This window comes from Neofelis nebulosa, chromosome 11 (genome assembly GCF_028018385.1).
Source record: "Neofelis nebulosa isolate mNeoNeb1 chromosome 11, mNeoNeb1.pri, whole genome shotgun sequence".
In the NCBI taxonomy this organism is placed as follows: Eukaryota; Metazoa; Chordata; class Mammalia; order Carnivora; family Felidae; genus Neofelis; species Neofelis nebulosa.
In genome coordinates this window covers 73,005,303-73,024,350 of record NC_080792.1, presented here as the reverse complement: position 1 = coordinate 73,024,350, position 19,048 = coordinate 73,005,303, and the positions used below count along the sequence as shown (strand labels likewise).

At 48.1% G+C, this 19,048-nt stretch overlaps 1 protein-coding gene across 1 annotated transcript; it reads left to right on the top strand.

Moving 5' to 3' along the window:
• The first annotated feature begins 7,516 nt into the window (after positions 1-7,516).
• LOC131489073 (SEC14-like protein 3) lies at positions 7,517-16,917 on the top strand. Its single transcript, XM_058690820.1, has 12 exons — positions 7,517-7,653; positions 8,636-8,711; positions 8,987-9,030; positions 9,152-9,211; positions 10,261-10,449; positions 11,383-11,478; positions 12,137-12,197; positions 13,369-13,452; positions 14,329-14,435; positions 14,826-14,965; positions 15,062-15,231; positions 16,068-16,917. The coding sequence occupies exons 1-12, from the start codon at positions 7,600-7,602 to the stop codon at positions 16,187-16,189; spliced, it is 1,203 nt and encodes a 400-aa protein (XP_058546803.1). The 5' UTR covers positions 7,517-7,599; the 3' UTR covers positions 16,190-16,917.
• The last annotated feature ends 2,131 nt before the right edge of the window (positions 16,918-19,048 follow it).

Here is a 19,048-nt window from a genome sequence, read left to right as displayed (position 1 = left end):
CCAGAGCCTGAGGAAGCTGCCTCTCTGTGGGTTGGGACAGTGCCAGCTCCGCTCCATGCCTACCGTGTGCCAGGCCCAAGCTGATGTAGGAAGCATCATCCCCTGTTTACTAATGAGGAAGGGGAGGCCTAGGGCAGGAAGTGACTTGTCATGTCTCACAACATAAAGAGGGGAAGGTAAGACGTGAAGTGGGGTTCAGGGGTGCCTGGCTGGCTCAGTTGGTTAAGCATCTGATTCTTGGTTTCAGCTCAGGTCATGACTTCACAGTTCATGAGTTCAAGCCCTGCATTGGGCTCTGCACTGGCAGTGTGGAGCCTGCTTGGGACTCTTTCTCTCTGTGCCTCCCTCACTCGCACTATCTCTCTCAAAATAAACTCAAAGAGAAAAAGACGTGAAATGGGGTTCACCAATCCAGATAGGCCAGGTGCTAACTGAGCACACTGGGTGAGCAGGCTTCACACTTGGTGACCTCAGAGAGCAGGCTTGAACCGAGGGCATTCAGCTAACATTGGCGATCTCTGCTCTCAGCCACCGGGGGGTAGTGTTGAGCCAACTGTGCCTCTTTCCCTGTGGCAGAAGCAGGAACCAGGCCCCTCAGCATCCTGCTCACGAAGGCTGGTTTTACAGGAGGGGTGAGACAAAATTCATTGGGCCTGAGCTATTTGTGGGCCCATCTGGAGCAGCAGAAAGAGGTGGTCCCATCTTGGTTCAGATCCTGGTTCTGCCACTTGCCTGGCTTTCTTTCTAAACCTCTGCGGGCTCCATCTTCTATCCCGTGCCTGCCACCCTAGTCAGGGCCTCCATCATCTCTTGGTTGGATTATTAGAAAGGAGTCCATGAGTCTCCCTGTGCCCATTCCTACCGCCTCCCATGAGAGTCCACAGGACAGCCAGACAAAATCTTTCTGAAATGAAAATCTGATCATCACTTCCTGTATAGGCCCTTCACTGGCTCCTCATGTCCCCCCCAGGGAAAGTTCAGTTTCACTGGTGGCTTATAAGGCTCTCTGTGACCTGGCTATGTCACCCTCATTACAGTTGCACCCAAGGACTTGAATTCACCAATCTATCGGACTGGTTTCTGCGTCCCTGCTTTTGCTCATGCTGTTCCCTCAGTCTAGGACTCCCTTCCCAGTCTTGTTCTGTTCACCCTCAAGGTCCTCAGGGCCTTCTTTGCCACCCCCCTAGTCTCTAGCAGAGTTAGAGTCTCTTCTGCATGCTCTTGGAGCAACAGGGCCAGTGTTTATCATGCAGTAGAGTCATTATCTGCCTTGTGTCTGTCTCCTATTCCCCACCAGCCACCAGTCCAGGCTACACTTCCCAGATGCTCAATAAAGCCTTGCAAAAACAATAGAAAACCATTTACTGAGCACCTATGTAGGCCTGCTGCCCTTGTGCTATCTTGTTTAATCTTCATGGCAGCCTTGTCAAATAAATATAGTCATCTTGGTTATATAGGGGAGGAAAGTAAGTCTCAGAGACAGTTATTTGCTCAGTGATGGCATCAGGACTGGAATTCAGGGGGTGCCTGGGTGGCTCAGTCGGTTAAGCATCGACTTCAGCTCAGGTCATGATCTCACAGTTTGTGGGTTCAAGTCTCGCGTTGGGCTCTGTGCTGACAGCTCAGAGCCTGGAGCCTGCTTCAGATTCTACCTATCTCTCCACCCCTCCCCAGTGCACACTCTGTCTCAAAAATAAATAAACATTTTTAAAAATTAAAAAAAAAAAGACTGGAATCTAGGATGTTTGACTCCAGAGCAAGGTGTCTCCCTTGCCCATCCACTCCCAGAAGTTGGGTCATACCAGGAGCATTGCCAAAAAGCGGAGCATAACAGCATGACTCAGCACCAGCAAGAGACCCAACGAGTGGGTTGGACAGCCACAGAACAGAGGAGTAGGAACCAGAAAGGAGTGGCTCGGCTAGCTGTGCCCTCGTCCTGGAGTGGCCCAGCCTGACAGTAACTATAAAAGCCAACATTATTGGGGCACCTGGCTGGCTCAGCTGGAAGGTCATAAAACTCTTGATCTTGGGGTGTAGAGATTACTTTAAAAAGTAAATAAACTTTAAAAAAATAAAATAAAAGCCAGCACTATTGGTCACTTACAGTGAGCCAGGCAGTGGGTGGTTACTGGCTTCTAACCATTTCAGTAGCCCTATAAGAGGGGGATGTTATTTGCCCCAGTTTACAGGTGAGAAAACTGAGACTCAAAATCATACAGAACATTAAAGGTGAAGCCAGGATTCAAACCCAGGCACCCAGGCTATGTTTCAGTACCATCCATTTCTGAACTACTTGGGGATTATTTGCTCAGTGTTGGGAGAGGAATTAAGCTGCTTGGGTGGTTTTTTTGTGGTCACCCCCAGACTGAGCCTCCCCCACAGTACTCTTGGGCACTCCAGGTTTCCCAAGGGTGATAATAAAAGCAGAGAGCAGTTTGGCATGAAGAACTCAGAATACTCAATACTCTTATGGTGCCCCCAGGTATTGTGAGAAGGGATATGCCAGCTCCTGCTCTGGAAAGTGTATAAGCTACCCTACTTTGCAGTCTCCTTCACTATCAGCCCCCATGTTCCTATCACCATAGCAACCCATTCCTATGATAAGCAGCATATGAGAGAAGGAAGGAAAGAGCTTATGAACTTGACCAGTCCAGTTTTGTCACCAACTTAGAGAGTTCTTTGAGATCTCCTCCAGCAAGAGTTTTGATTCTCCGTGGCTCTTGGCACTCCATGGTGCAGACATCAGAAGCAACTGTACCGCCAACATCATCGTCACTACTGTTATACTTAATTTTATTCTTTGATCAAGAAAGGAAATTAAACAATGCGGAATATGTACCAGAAAAAAAATTAGAGCTGCCAATTTCAGCCAGGTTGCAGAATACAAGCGTAGTATGCAAAAATCAGTTGTATTTCTACACATTGACAAGGAACATTCAAAAAATGAAATTAAGAAAACAATTTCATTTACATCAGCATCAAAAAGTAAAATACTCAAGAATAACCTTAACTAAAGTAGTGCACGATTTGTACACTGAAAACCACAAAATATTGTTGAAGGAAATTAAAGACTACATAAGTGAAAAGACACCTATGTTTATGTTTCAGAAGGCTTAATACTGTGAAGGTGGCAATATTCCCTAAAGTGAGCCACAATTTCAGTGCAATCTCTACCAAAATCCCAACTGCTTTTTTTTGCAGAAGTGGACAAGCTGATCCCAAAGTTCATGTGGAAACACAAGGGACTCAGAATAGCCCAAACAATCTTGGAAAAGTAAAATGAAGTTAGGGAGGACTCACACTTCCTGATTTCAAATTTAATACTAAGCTGCTGTAGTCAAAAACAATGTGGTACTGGCATAACGATAGACATACAGACCAATGGAATAGAATTGAGAGTCCAAAAATCCACTCAACTATGGTCAAATGATTTTCAACAAGTGTACAAAGACCATTCAATGGGAAAAGAATAATCTCTTCAACAAATAGTGCTGGGACAAGTGTACTACAACATGGATGAACCTTAAAAACATTATGCCAAGTGAAAGAAGCCAGTCTCAAAAGACTCTATGATTCTCTTCATATGAAATATCCGGAACAGGGAAATCTATAGAGATAGAAAGTAGATTTGTAGTTGCCAAAGGCTGGAGTAGGGGAGCAGGGAATGGGAAATGACTGCTAACGGGTACAGGGGTTGTTGTTTTTTTTTTTGGGGGGGGTGATGAAAATGTTCTATAATTAGATAGTGGTGATAGTTGCACAACCTTGTGAATATACTAAAAATCACTGAATTGTACACTTCAAGGATAGTGAATTTATGGTATGTGAATTATAACACCACAAGTTTTTAAATTTTTAAAAAATTATTTATTTTTGAGAGAGAGAGCGTGCAAGAGGAGGAGGGGCCGAGAAACAGGGAGAGAGAGGATCTGAAGTGGGCTACACGCTGAAAGCAGAGAGCCCAACACAGGGCTTGAACCCATAAACCATGAGATCATGACCTGAGCCAAAGTTGGATGTTTAACTGACTGAGCCACCCAGGCACTCCTAAAGTTTTTTAATTTAAGGAGACAAAACTGCCCAAAAGTATAGATGGGAAGTATACTGTCTCAGATTGCTACCCAGAGTGTCATCAGAACTCTGGTGAGGCACCCCCAATTCCCCTCCATCTCCCCTTTTCAGGCCATCCCCATCTCACCTTACAGTCATCTGAACCCTTCCTACTTGCCTCTCCCCAGCCACAGTCACCCCATGGTGATGCTTCTCCTGGGCCCCCTCTGTACTCACCCAACTGGTTCTGGTATGACCTATCTAGGGGAAGGTGGACAGAAATGTGACCATGCTGTGGCCCAAGGGGCCTGAGGGGCAGCCTTTTCACATTTCCTAGTAACTGCCTAGAAGGAGGGATTCCAGGGTGTGGTGTGGGTCGCCCCATCTGCCCCCCTGCCACTGTTTGCTTCTGTGGCTGTTGCCATGTTCCCCTGAGAGTTTGGCAAGCTAGTAGCTAAATACAATCTGGGGATTTACTTGGAGAAGACATGTACTGGGTTTGGGAGTTGGAGGTTCTCCTTTGCCAGGGCCTTTGTTTCAGAGGAGGAAAATTAATTCTGCTGGCCTCAAAACACTCTGTAGCCCGAGGGGTGTGGACCCAGGCTTCCTAGCACATGATGATGATTTAGACCATTTATTGAGCACTTACAATGTTCCAGACACAATGTGCCTGGAACAAATGTGCCTTCCAAGGGAAGGCGAGGTTGGGCTGTGGTTCTGCTGCAGGTTCCACAATCAAATAGGTTTGGGTTCATATCTTGGCTCCCCTTTTCCTGGCTGAGTGACCTCGGAAAATTTTCTTAATCTCTCTGATCTTCCATTTGTTTGTAGAATGGGGATACCCTTATCTATTTCCAAATGGTCCCATAATGATGTAATAATACTCAGAGGAAATGCTCCACAAATGGGAGACTGTGAGCTCCATGCAGGCAGAGACCTAATCCATCTTGTTTACTGCAATATCTCCAGCATTGCACACACTCCTCACTTTCCCACCCCCATGACTTTGCCCATGCTGGTCCCTCCACCTGGAATGCCCTTTCCTCTACTCCAATCCACTAACTCACATCCTTCCTTTAGCTCAAATACCACTTGCATCCCATTGGGCTGACTTCTGTGTCTGGGTCCTCTCCCTGATTAGGATGGAAACTCCTGGAGCTGAGACTGTGCAACAACAGAGCACTTAATTGCCTGGGCTTAACTCTGGCTAAGTTACTTAACTTCTCTATACCTCAATTTGCTTGTCTGTAAAACGGGCTTAATAATGGTACCTACCCCTAGGGGTGTTCTGAGGCTTCAACGAGGTAATGCATTTAGGATGGAGCTTGGCATGGAATAAGCCTTCAATAAGTGTAGTGAACCCGCACTGTTCAATATGGTAGCCACAAACTACATGGGGTGATTTAAAGTAAAATTCATTAAAATTAATCAAAATTGAATTTAATTCAATTCACACTTAAATTTCCCAGCCTCACTAACCATTTTCCTATCTAACTAGAAGCTACCAAATATGTCCAATAGGACAGCCCAAATACAGAACATTTCCATCATTGTGGAAAGTTCTATTGGATGCTGCTATGAATGATGATGCTGTGGGCGCAATAGGCACTCATCCTGGCCCTCCCTGCCCAGCCTCTGATGTCCCTAGAAATAACTGGGGCACCTCACATTAGAGGGATGAGGGAGAGAAAGGAGACTGGTGGGAAATAGGTAGGATTAGGGGCTAATGAGAGAGCAGTGGAGAAACCCAATCTCCATCTGCCACCAGCCTGGCAGGAAGTGGGTGTGGACAGCAGCCGGGGGCTTTGCAGAAAGACGCTGGAATGTGAAGTGGGGTGGGGCTGAGGTGTGGAGTTACCTAACTGCTCCTGAGTATGCCTGGCCAGGTGCCTCAGATGGAAGGAGATGGCCAAAGATGTCCCCCCTTCTCCTGAGCCAGACTCTATCAGGGCCCAGAGCAAAGAAGGTGTGCAGCACTAACTGATGTCAGCTGGCCTAAAGAAGTCCCAAGATAGTCCAGGGATGGGAACACAGGATGCTTACAGACAGGGAACCTGGGAGAGCCCTGGGCTAGCCCAGGGGCCATTTCAGCCCACCTGGACCACCTCAAGTCCTGGAAGAGGTGACCACATGGATATGCTGTGATCTCAAGCAGATGCACTTCTGGTTTCTTTATAGATAGCCATTGACAATGTGGCCTCTGCTCTCTTGGAGTTTCTGGCAGCTGGATAAGAATAATCCCTTAGATGTTATGACCCTTGACAGTCTATATGTCTCCTTAGATCTTCCCTCTGACTGCATAAGGACAGGGCAAGCACTGATAGCCCCATTCCATAAATGAGACAAGTGACACTCAGAGATGTTACCCTGAAAGGGATGACTCATAGAGGAATGGGGAGGAGGGCCGGGCCTCGCAGGCATGTCTAATGGTGGAACATCAAGCAGCATGACAGAAATCAAAAGGCAGGGAAATCCTCTGGGCTTCCTTCATCACCTTGCATACTTGGTGGACACCCCTCACTGATCAGGTGTTTGAAATCCCAAGGGTGCCTGGGTGGCTCAGTAGGTTAAGCATCCGACTTGACTCTGTCTCCTTAGATCCGGAGACAGATTTTGGCTCAGGTCATGATCTCACAGTTTGTGAGTCTGAGCCCTGTTTTGAGCTCTGTGCTGACAGTATGGAACTTGCTTGGGATCCTCTCTCTCTCCCTCTCCCTCTCTGCCCCTACCCAGCTTGTGCACACTCTCTGTTAAATAAATAAACATTTTTTAAAAATCTCAAAAAACACCCTCACTGTCCCCCAAGACTATCAATATGCACCACCTCTCCCTTAGGGCCCAGGGCATGAGGGATCACAGTGATGGGAAAGCAGGCAACAGGGTGGGGGTGCTCAGCCCTTCCTCATGCTGAAGGTTCAGGGCCAGCATTGCATCATAGAAATCCTATGATCCTGTGGAAAAAAACAAACCTTCAGCAAGGACACATTTGAGTTCCATTTTTCTGCCCTAGCCTGTCTCTTCTTAAATATGGATGCTTGATGAAAAAGGATGTGAGTTTCCCACCCCCAACAAACTGAATGAATTATTTACTGGACTGGCCAAGTCCCTGACTCTTACTAGTCAGAGCTGTGTGTAGGGGGTGACCTTTGCATAACTCCAGGTGTGGGGTCTCTTCATTAGGGAGATGGGGAGACTGAGGATGGGAGAGAAAGAATGCCTGCAGGGAGAAGTCCTCACTCCTCCTGACATTGCCCCCTTCTCTAGAGGTCTGGGAGCATGGATGGAGGTTTTACAGGCACCCAGCCTGGACAACCATGCCCTCTGGCATGCTATCCTGTGCCCGCCTGCCCCCCAGACCTGTCTCAGAGCCAAACACGGGACCTCACTTAATCCCAATTATGTAATGTGCAATCCAACAGTTGGCTAAGGAGGAGGGGCCTGGAGCCACACCCAGGAGTGGGGCAAAAGGCTCTAGCTGGGTCAGGGCCACAGATCAAGCTTGGCTTCTGCCTGAAGCGGCCCCCACTCCTCCAGCCACATCCAGACACCATGAGTGGCCGAGTCGGAGACCTGAGCCCCAAGCAGGCAGAGACCCTGGCCAAGGTGAGAGACCCTTTCCCTGGAGCCCCAGAAGAAAAGGGTTGAAGGGCAAGGGGAGGGGGTGGCCAGAGCCCTGGCCCACTCTGTTGGCTTAGAGTGTCTTTGATATTTTCCCTTTACTGTCACCTTACCCAGGGCCATGCTCCAAAGCGGCCAGGGACATCAGCTCTGTCCAGGGCAGGAGTTGATGGAACAGTACCGCATCCAAGCAATAATAGTGTGTGTGCCAGATCAAACTTGACTTCTCATGTAGGAACCAGGACTAGAGAGCTCTACCAAACAGCTGCCCCCTTCCTATCCCTCCCAGGCCCCTTAGGTGGGAGACTAAGGATGCTAATGGTCTGCACCTCTGAGTCTGTTCCCCCTCCTTCCCCAGGACCCTGAAAGACAAACTGTCTGGAAGAGCGAGATAGGGCAGGGTGTGTTGTCATCCCCATGGTCAATGGGGAAGGGGACACGTAATCATTAACCATGCTTTTGTAGAAAATGGAATGAAAAAAGGCAGAAGGCTTGGTGAGTCAGCACATGGAAAGAACTATGGATACCTCCATACTCCAATCCACTTGCCCACATCCCACCCACTAATTTACCCTTTCTTTCATCCAACCCTGCACCCCACCCACCCATCTATCCATCCCCCCTGCTCTCTATTCACCCACCAATCTCTCCTTTCTCTACTCAACTATCTCTCTCTCCTTCCATCCATTGATTTCTCCTTCCTTCTTTTTCCATCCACCCACCCATTCCTCTATTCATTCTTCTTTCTATTCATTTACTTAGCATCTATCCTTACTTGCATTCACCTACCCATCTATCCATATATCCATCCAATGATCCATCTCTCCTTCTACCCATCTGCCCACCCATCCTTCTACCATTATGCACCAGACTGCATGTGTAAGAGAAGGGATGATGAAAATAATTATTGGGTCTGGAGGCAAAGGCTAAGTGCAGAAGCCACTTTAACCAGCATCTCCCTTCCCAGTTCCGAGAAAATGTGCAGGATGTGTTGCCTGCCCTGCCCAATCCTGATGACTATTTCCTTCTGCGCTGGCTCCGAGGTGAGGGCAGAGGTTGGGGGGTGGGGGGCGGATCAGGTTGAGGGGCAGCAAGTGGGGCCTTGTCCCAACTGTTCCACAACAACTCATGGCTCTCAGAATCCAGCCATGCCATCTCACTTCATATGTTCAGGTCCAGGAGAAGGGAGGGTGCAGAGAATGAAGATCCTTCCCCAGGCCCCAGTGCCATGCCTAGCTCCTCACAGCCCAGAACCAGGATGAGGTAACCACAAGGTAGCCTCTCTGTCGCCTCACACCTTCCTTCCATCTTCACACAGCTCGAAATTTTGACCTGCAGAAATCAGAGGCCATGCTCCGCAAGGTGAGACGCATCCACCCCCAGAGATTTGAGGAAGGGCTTTGTGGGGGGCAATCCATGTCTTGAGCCCCCATCTCAGAGGTGCTGGGAGCCTGTGAGACCTTACCTCTCCTCTCTCTTTCAGTACATGGAGTTCCGGAAGTCCATGGACATTGATCACATCCTTGATTGGCAGCCCCCAGAGGTGAGCCAACAGCCCCCCACACACACACACATCCCAAGTTTTTACAGACACAGCATTCAAACAGCCTCTGGCTCACTGGAAAGCATGAGTGAAGGCCAGAAAGCCTGGGAAGCTTGTGGAACTGCCCACAGGCCTACAGGCACCTCTCCTATGATAATTATGAATATTTTCTGGGTGTTTATGAGATTCTGACCTGAGTTAAAACTTTAGCCGCATGAACTTATTTAGTTCTCACAGCTCAATGAGGTGGGTGCAAGTGTCCCCATTTTACAGATGCGGACACTGAGGTCCAGCAAAGGTTAAGCAGCCTACCCAAAGTCCCACAGCCCCAATGTGGAGCTGGGATTTGAATTCATGAAGCTGGGTTCTTCACCACCACAGTCAGCTTGTGCCTCTGAGCCCTCACCTCTAGGGTCTTGCTCAGAACATCCTGTCTGGTGGGAAAGAAACTTAACCCACTAAGGAGTTGGAGAGAACAGTCCCACCCACTGGCACCTTAGTAAAACAATGGACATGGTTGCATTTGTAGAGCGTGAACTGTGGGCCAGTCACTGATACTGGGGAGTTTCCCCAACAGTCCCCTAAGGGAGGAAGTATCTAAACCATTTTACAGAAGAGGGAATGGAACGGGACTCAGAGAGATAGTGTCACTTGTTCAAGGATGCACAACAAGGAAGCAGTAGTGTCTGTATTTGAACCAGATATGTTGACCTTCAGAATCCATGTTTTCCATCACTAAACCTAACTTCTCTCAATGGAAAAGAACGTGGGAGATGTTGCGGGGTGGCGGGTGGGGGGTACTCCAGAACATTAAGGACTCCAGAAGCCTTCAGCCAGGCCCAGGTAAGGCCTGGCTCTGCCATGTACTCATTGTAAGGCCCTCCCTTGAAGGTCCCTTAGTTTTCTCACCTGGACAATAGTGCCACCTTCAGGGAAGGGACAGTGATTGTATCATGTTGTGTGTAGGCTTGGGCCACCCAAGTTAACCTAGTCTGGGGGTCTCCGGGAGGTGAATAATGCCAAGTTCTGTGTATCTTTTCCATGCCCAGGTGATCCAGAAGTACATGCCTGGAGGCCTGTGTGGCTATGACCGGGATGGCTGCCCCGTGTGGTATGACATCATTGGACCGCTTGACCCAAAGGGCCTGCTCTTCTCAGTCACCAAGCAGGACTTGCTTAAGACCAAGATGAGGGACTGCGAGCGCATCTTGCATGAGTGTGACCTGCAGACAGAGCGGGTAAGGCCAGCTCCTGTGTGGGGAGGTGAGGCTGCCAGGGAACATGGTCCCAGGAATACACCTGTGCTCTCTACTATCACCATCAAAGAACTCTGGAGTTAAATTTCAGCTCTGCTGCTTCCTAGCTGTGTGGTCTTGGAGAGTGGTCTCCCCTCTCTGAGTCTGTTCCTCACCTATAAATAATAAATAATGGTTGCAAAGATTAAATGAGATAATGCAAATGTATGGCTCAGCACACACAGCCTCATGCATATTTCTCAACCCTAGTTACTGTTATTCCCTCTGAGGCTGCCCCTTCTGTTCCTTCTGTCTGGATAACTCTACTTCCAGCACACCCCTACCTCCCACACTCCCCTTGGCTCTTTCCCTTCTATCTTTCATGTCTCAAACTTAGATGTCACCTTCTCTGATGTCCCCGTCATATATGGGTTAACATATATTCTCACAGTTCCTGTGCTGTTTATTTGCAGCATCTATCTCAGAACTTATAGTGATCTGGTTGCTTGTCAGTCTCTCTAAGCAGGCTGTGAACCCTTTGAGGACCAGAACTGTGGATTATTGAGTATTATATGTTATACTCTCAGTGTCTGGCACAAAATAGTTGCTTCATAAATATCAGTTGGACAAATGGAGGGATGAATGGATGATTGAATGGCAGTAAGAAAGGATGGATGGGTGAATTGATGGATGGGTGGGCCAATTAATGGATGAATGGACAAATGGATGGATGGATGGATTATAAATGGATAATGGATGAATGGATGGATGGATGGGTGGGTGGATGTGTGGGTAAATGCATTCACTGTTTTGTTCACTTGTTCAGAGTAGGGGACAGGAAGAATCTCTGAGGGGTCATGTGCTAGGGTCACCATTTCCCAAGTTTTGAGCCTGCACCCTAAACCTGGGTACTGGTCTTTGTTTTCATCCTTGCAGCTGGGAAAGAAGATTGAGACCATTGTGATGATATTTGACTGCGAGGGCCTGGGACTGAAGCACTTCTGGAAACCTCTGGTGGAAGTGTACCAAGAGGTGAGGAGAAGGCCCCTGGGTGACCCCTGCCTACTTTAATGATGAGTTCAGTCTTCAGTGACCTTCTTGCTCACTCAGAGCCAGGATTTGGTAAAAGACAGTGGACTTTCTGGGCCCCAGCACTGTGACTCAGGACCTAAATGGCCTTAATGTGTTTCCTGAAAGAGCCCACAAATCAGGCCTCAGATTCAACACTGTACTGACACCACCAGGACCACCTTCTGCCAACCCTTCCCAGCTCTGTCATCCCTAGCTCTGTGACTCCAGCAAGTCACTTCACCCCTCCATGTTTCAGTTTCCTCACCTACAAAATGGGGACACTGATATTCTGCATTTCAAAGGGATGTAGGGATATTCCAGTGAGTTGATATATAAAATGTGTACACAGTGCTTGGCAAATAATGAACATTTAATATACAATAGTCATTAATATTGCTATACTATAATTACTATAAGATTTACTCTAAAAATAATTATTATTAAAATGTGGTTGTTATAGTCTGAGGTGCGAAGCTGTCCTCCAGAGGCCAGTGGAGGTGATGAAAAGAAGGGAAACCCTCTATCTCTCTTTGAACACTCCAGATGGGAGATTGCAAAGGTGATGAGGATAGGAGAAGATGAGATGTAGGCTCTGATGTGGTCTTTCTTGGTTCCACAGTTCTTTGGCCTCCTTGAAGAGAATTACCCGGAGACCCTGAAGTTCATGCTCATTGTGAAAGGTGTGGCAAGTGACTTCACTTTTTTGTACCTCTGTTTCCTCATTTGAGCCCTGGGGACAACAAAAGTGCCTTCTTTCCTGGGTAGTAGTGAGGCAGGTTGGTTGCTTGGCTTCATAAAAATCACTTAGAGTGCTTGGAACAAAGTAAGTGCTCCATAAATAGCGATTTCTATGGTTGGCCTTACTGCAAGAAGAGGCAGTTCCAACACTAGCTCTTCTAGGAATCCTCCCTCTTTTCTCCCACCCACATTGATCTCTCCATTCCCAAACTGCTTGTGGTACTGGCATCTGGAACATTCAAGTCTGGCCTCTCCTGTCTGCTGTCTTCTGGAGGCCTCTAGTTGTCTTATGTGTGTTCATCCTGGTTTTTTTCCTGAGTTGTCTGCTCCTTGAAGGCAGGGCCTCTGATTTTCCACTTCTGTTGTATCTTTTGTAGGCCTGGGACCATGTGGATGTTCAATAGGTATTTGTGTTGTTGTTTGAGTGGATTGGTAGATGGAAGAGTGTGTGGATATTTGATGGTTGGCCGGTTAATTGGTTGATTTGTTGATTAGCTGCTTAGTTGATTGTCTAGTTTACTGGCAAGTTGGTTGGCTGTCTAGTTGAATGACTGGTGTTTGGTTGGATAGTTGGTTGGTTGGTTGGTTGGTTGGTTGATTGGGTGACTGGTTGGTTTGTTGTATAGTTGTTAGTTTGGTCGACTGAGTGATCAGCTGGCATTTTTGGTTGAGTAGGTAGGTGAGTAGCTAGTTGGCAGATTGGTTGGTTGGCTGACTGGTTTGTTGTTTGGCTAGATCTTCTGCTGGCTGCAGAAGGTAATTGGCTGGGTGGTTAGCTGGTTGCTTAACAGGCTGATGGGTTTTCTGGTTGGCTGATTTGATAATTGGTTGTGTGACTATTTGGTAGGTTGGCTGACTGGTTGGTGGTTGACTGGTGGGCTGAATAGAAGATAAGTTGATTGACCATTCTGTTGGTTTGTTGATAGATTGGATGAATGATTGGGTGGTTGGTTGCTTGCTTGCTTGTTGGCTGGTTGACCAGTTGTTGAATGGTTTGTCAGGTGCAGGGCATTTTCCAATTGACTCCTCCATATGATTGGCTATGAATGTTATGGAGAGAATGGCCCAATGGAATTATTTTCTCCTCCATTATCTCTGCTTATATCTCTCCAGCCACCAAACTGTTCCCTGTGGGCTACAACCTCATGAAGCCCTTCCTGAGTGAAGACACTCGCAGAAAAATTATAGTATTGGGAAGTAAGTAATTCCAGTTCTATCCCCTGAGCTCTGTGCCACTTAGACTCAGAAATGTGTCCCCAAAAGTGAAGCGAAATGTATTTTACACGACAAAGTCTTTCCAGTTACCTCTGCTTCATTCCCTGTCTTTGGTGACTAAGGCCTTCACACCTTCTTCTTTATCAGTTTCAGTTTGGTTGATAGTCAATCAACCAATGAGCCTATGAGCCTCATTTTCCTTTCAACACTCAACACCTCAGTGCTTCTAAAGCCAATTTGGGCTGGGGAGGATGAGGAAGAACAGTAGAAGAGAAGATGTGATTCAGAGAAGGAAAGGTCAATAAATGCCACTTATGTGCTGTATGGTCCCCCACAAGGTCCTTGACCTCATAAGGCTTTAAAGTCTCCTTGAGAAGGGAACCTGGGTGACTCAGTAGGTTAAGCATCCAGCTTTGGCTCAGGTCATGATCTCATGATTCGTGGGTTCGAGCCCCACGTCAGGCTCTGTGCTGACAGCTCAGAGCCTGGAGCCTGCTTTGGATTCTGTCTCCCTCCCTCTCTACCCCTCCCCCACTCACGCTCTGTCTCTCTCAAAAATAAACATTTTTTAAAAATAAAGTCTTCTTGAGACAATTAGATAATTCTTATCTTCATTACTCATGACTGGAAGACCCTCAAAAATGTGCCAACCCATCACCTAGGAGGAAACATGTTTCCATAGCAACATAATGCTGAAAGACACTTCCTGCAGTCTGAGGCCTGGGAAGCTGAGGAATTGGCCCTGGAAGCCTAATCCTTGTAGGGTTTCTCCCCAAGCTCAGGTCCCCCTGGTGGGAATGAGGGGCTGACAAGTCCCCTCCATGTCTGGTAACAACTCTTCAACCCCTCTGCCCACAGGCAACTGGAAGGACGGTTTGCTGAAACTAATCAGTCCCGAGGAACTGCCTGTTCAGTTTGGGGGGACTCTGACTGACCCAGATGGGAACCCCAAATGTTTAACTAAGGTATAAAGAGCCCCAGACAGGGGAGGGGAAAGGAATAGAGCTGAGTTCCTTTCTCACCCAATCATTCATTCCACAAATGTCTATGGAGAAACCCCTGTGAGCCAGGTATTGAGCTAGACAGTCCCAGCCCTACCATCACCGGGCTCTCAGAAGCTGTATAGGCAAACAAGAAATGAGGAAAATTTGACTCAGAGGGATGAACTAGAAGGGGAAGTTTCCAGAAGAGGCCTTGACCCTGTAGGGTCAGGGAAGGTTCCCCAGGGGGTGGGAGAGGACAGGGTGAGCAGGATACTTCCAGAAGATGTTGAAAGCATCTCAAGCAGATGAAACAGCGCAAACAATGCAATGGCCAAAAGAGAGAAGCAAGCCCATTTTGTCCTGTGTCTGCAGATTAACTATGGTGGGGAGATCCCCAAGTCCATGTATGTGCGGGACCAAGTGAAGACTCAGTATGAGCACTCAGTGCAGATCAACCGTGGCTCCTCACACCAGGTGGAATATGAGATTCTGTTCCCAGGCTGTGTCCTCAGGTAAGCGCCAGGCCACCAACCCATCCCTGGCTGTGTCTTAGACCCTCAAGTTCCCATCAGACTGAGCAGGAACTTGTCCTCCTCCGGCTCATCCAGGTGGCAGTTCTCATCTGATGGTGCAGACATTGGTTTTGGTGTTTTCCTGAAGACCAAGATGGGGGAGCGACAGAGGGCTGGGGAGATGACAGAAGTGCTGCCCAGCCAGCGCTACAATGCCCACATGGTGCCTGAGGATGGGAGCCTCACCTGCTCAGAAGCTGGTGTATGTAAGTCTACACTGGCTGGGCCCCAGCTCTGGAAGGACACCTGCCTCACAGTTTAGAGGGAGAAAAAGAGGGTCAGTGACCAACCCCTTCCCCAGGAACATACAGCCTAGGTTAGTGCTATTCATTCACACAGTTGTTCATTCAGGCCCCACTCTCAAGCATTTGCCACACACCAAGAGCCAGAGACACATAGGCCTTGCAGGGAGTGAGAGCACTCAGGACACAGGCAGAGAATAGGGCAGATGCAACATTTTGCAGGAGGAAACTGGGGCTCTGAGAAGTAAATCAACTTGTCCAGAGCCACAGAGCTGAGTGTGATGCCAGGGTCCCACCTCAGCTTCATGGTAGCTGCATTACACTGGGCAAAATCTTACCAATCCAGACCCTTAGCTTGCTCATCTGTGAAGCAGAGGTTACAAACCCTGCCTTTTGGGGTGGTTGTGAGGAAGTAGAGGGTGTACACAGGCCTTATCCAGCATCTCACTTTATCCAAGGAGGCTGAGAGGCCTTTGACATTCTCAACTGCCCACCCCACACCTCTATCATGCGATGTCCAGGTGTAGAGACAATAGGATGCAATGGCCATTGTTCTCATTGTCGGTTGGAGCAACTAAAGCCAGCCTGGGCACATGCCAAGAGGAGGTCAGTGTCTGTCTACAGACATGGCTCAAGGGTGACAGCTCCCATGGGAAAGGGACAGGAGTAGTGAGAACTTGCCCCAGCTTAGCAAACACAGCAATTAGGAATAGAGCCTGTCATCCCTCTGGTGGCCAGGGCAGAGACATGGGGAGTATGAAGCCAGATCTAACTACCCATCTGTCCATTTGTTCCCCCAGATGTCCTGCGCTTTGACAACACTTATAGCTTTGTCCACGCCAAGAAGGTCAGCTTCACAGTGGAGGTGCTGCTCCCAGACGAGGGCATGCAGAAGTATGACAAGGAGCTCACCCCTGTCTAGGCAGCCCCCCCACTTCTCAGAGACCCCTGACCCTCTCCTTTGTCTATCTATATACTATCCCCTCAGAAATTGATCATTACTCCTCTTGACACTGAGACTAGTGAGTAGAGAAAAAGCTGCCTTGGGGAAGACTTATATGCTGTGGTTAGATCAGGAAAGGTATGAGAGGCACAGTTTTGGAGGATGCCAAGATTGCATAGGGGAAGAAGCAAGGCAAAAGCAAGAGGTGAATGTCACTGAAACCCAAGAAATAGGAAATGAATCCTTAGCTTTTGTCCTCACTTCTTCTAAGGCATTTGTGCGTGTGTTTGAATTTCTTCCCTATCATCTATGAGCCACGTGGGTTACAGGTATATCTAAATTCTTTTTACTTCTACTCCATATACAGTAGATGCTCAGTGTATACTTGTGAGGTTGAATTAAGGTAATGAGCAAGTAATTCATGGGTATGCCTGACAAGAAGGAACCTTAACCCGGAGCAGGTTTCAGCACCTCGGACAGAGACAGGGCTGTGGAAGCAGGGGACTCTCCTGCAGGACCCAGGTGATGTAGCCCCCAGGTTTCTGGGAGTGGCTGCCCCCTCAGGTAGGTAGGAGATGCTTACATAAGGTTTTGTCTGACTCAGCACACAGCTTTCCCAACCCATCACTCTGACCCTTACCCTTTTCCCTTGGAATTCACAGCTTATATTTTAAACAATTAAAGAAATTTTACTGGAAGCAAAGGAAGTCCTATTTGGTTCTAGCTGCTGCCTGGCACTAAAATTTAAAAATCACAGCTATCATCTGGTAAGTGATGTCTTGCATATCACACATGGTGCCAAGTGCTTAATGAATTTAGCCCATTTCACACTCAAACCTTCCCTGGGACCACTTATCATGGCCATCTTATGGATAGAAAACTAAGGCTTAGAGAGGTGAAGTCACTCCCAACGTCAAGTGGCAGATTCAAGATCCAGGGTTTTTGTTGTTGTTGTTGTTGTTGTTTCTTTATTCCGAAGACATTGCTCTTAATTGTCCCTTAATACCACTTCCTAAGAGCCTACTTACACAAAGAAGGAGAGAAGGAATGATTTGTTTGTCCTAGAGCTTCCAGTAGATGTGTCCTTAGTTGACACCCAGGACAAAATATGTGTTATGCCCATTGGGAAGCTGAGGCAATAGAGACCCACCAGTACTCAAGTGCATAATGTTTGTTCAAGGAAACTCATGGGAAAATGGGCCAGCTTCTAAACTTTATGTTTCTAAACCTTATGCTTCTAAACCTAGCATGCTGTCCACTGTTCACATGACCTCTGAGAAGCATGACCCTCTGACACCCACTATGGCCCTGGGTGACTGAGGGAGAAGTAGGGTCTCCCCGATGTTCCTACTCCAAGTCAGGGACACGGAGACACAGGCTTGAGCCCTACATCCTGACACAACCCTTGCCAGGAGGAAACAAATTACACAGAGAACATGGGTGGGTGGGAACCAAAGGGCTAACTGGTCCTTGGGAATGGGTTGCCCAGAACCAAGGCTGCTGGAGTGAGCCAGAGTGGGAGGCCTGACTCTGAAACCAATCAAGCAAACGTTCAGCAGAAGCTAGCACTTTCCATCTGTGCTTACAGGTACAGGATTTTATCTCCACTTTATAGACGGGAAACTGAGCTCCCAAAAGGCACTGGCCTTGTTTCCTTTGGCCCATGCATAGCAGAAATAGCACTGAAGTTAAGGCTACCCTCCCCACCTGCTCACTCCCACCAAATTCATGTTACTACAGCAACATGCCAGAATAAGACTGCCAACTCTCAGAGGTGGGGAGGGTGAGGGAGGGAGAAAGAGAGGAAAAGGAAGAGAGGGTTGTCAGATTTATGGGGGGAAATGCAATATTTGGGACATACTTAAAATTTATTGTTTATCTGAAATTAAAACTTAATGGGACATCCTGTATTTTATCTGGCCACCCTACAAATGAGGGAGAGGGGAGGGTGAAGCAAGGGAGAAAGGGAAGAGGAGGATGGGCTCACTGTCTTGGAAGACTGTAGTAGCATCAGCAATGTGGGCCAAGGGGTCCTTGGGAGAGGTTGGCTCAGGCATCAGTGGTGCATGATAGATGGACATGGCACTCTCACCCTTGCCCCCGAGGGAAAGGATCCCACATAGCAGAGGGGTCAGAAAGAGGATAAGGGGGTGGACCTTTGCAGCCTCGAAGCTGAGGCAGCCATAAGCACCACTGGATGCCCTCATTTGCCCCACCTCCTCTACTGCTGCTCAGGGATATCACTTTGAGCAGAAGGGTACTTGCTACCAAAAGACAGGGAGCCCAGGCCAGGGCTGGAGCTGAGAACCAAAAAGTGTCCCTCAGCATCTGCTGACACCCAGCCATGGCAAATCAGCTCCCACCTCATTTCCACCACCAGTGGAGAAATAGCCCTCCCCAGCTCCCAGCCTCACTCAGGGGCCATTTAGCTCCAGTTCTGAATGTCCAGGAGGTGGTGTAGGGGGAGGGGAAAAGGCCCTACTTCGTTACCTTGGCTGACGGACACCCCATTATAGCAGTGGTCAGCAAGCAGTATAGGGGCAGAAAGACTGAGGTCTGCATGCTCCCTACAGTGTGTGAAGGTTAATTACCTTTCAGTTCCAAAGGCCCAGAACTGACTGGGAAGGAAAGGCCTCAGCTTCCCTTGGTAGCTACGGGCTGTTTCCCATAAGAGGGATCAAATTTGGCAGTCTGGGACACTTACCATGCAGGCCCCAGGCCAGGGCAACCCACAGGCAGAGAACAAGCCAAATGGTGCCAAACAGGCACCTTCCTCAGGAAGCCACCACTGCAGTGGCCTCTCCAGAGAGCCCACTTTCACATCATGCAGTTAAGAGG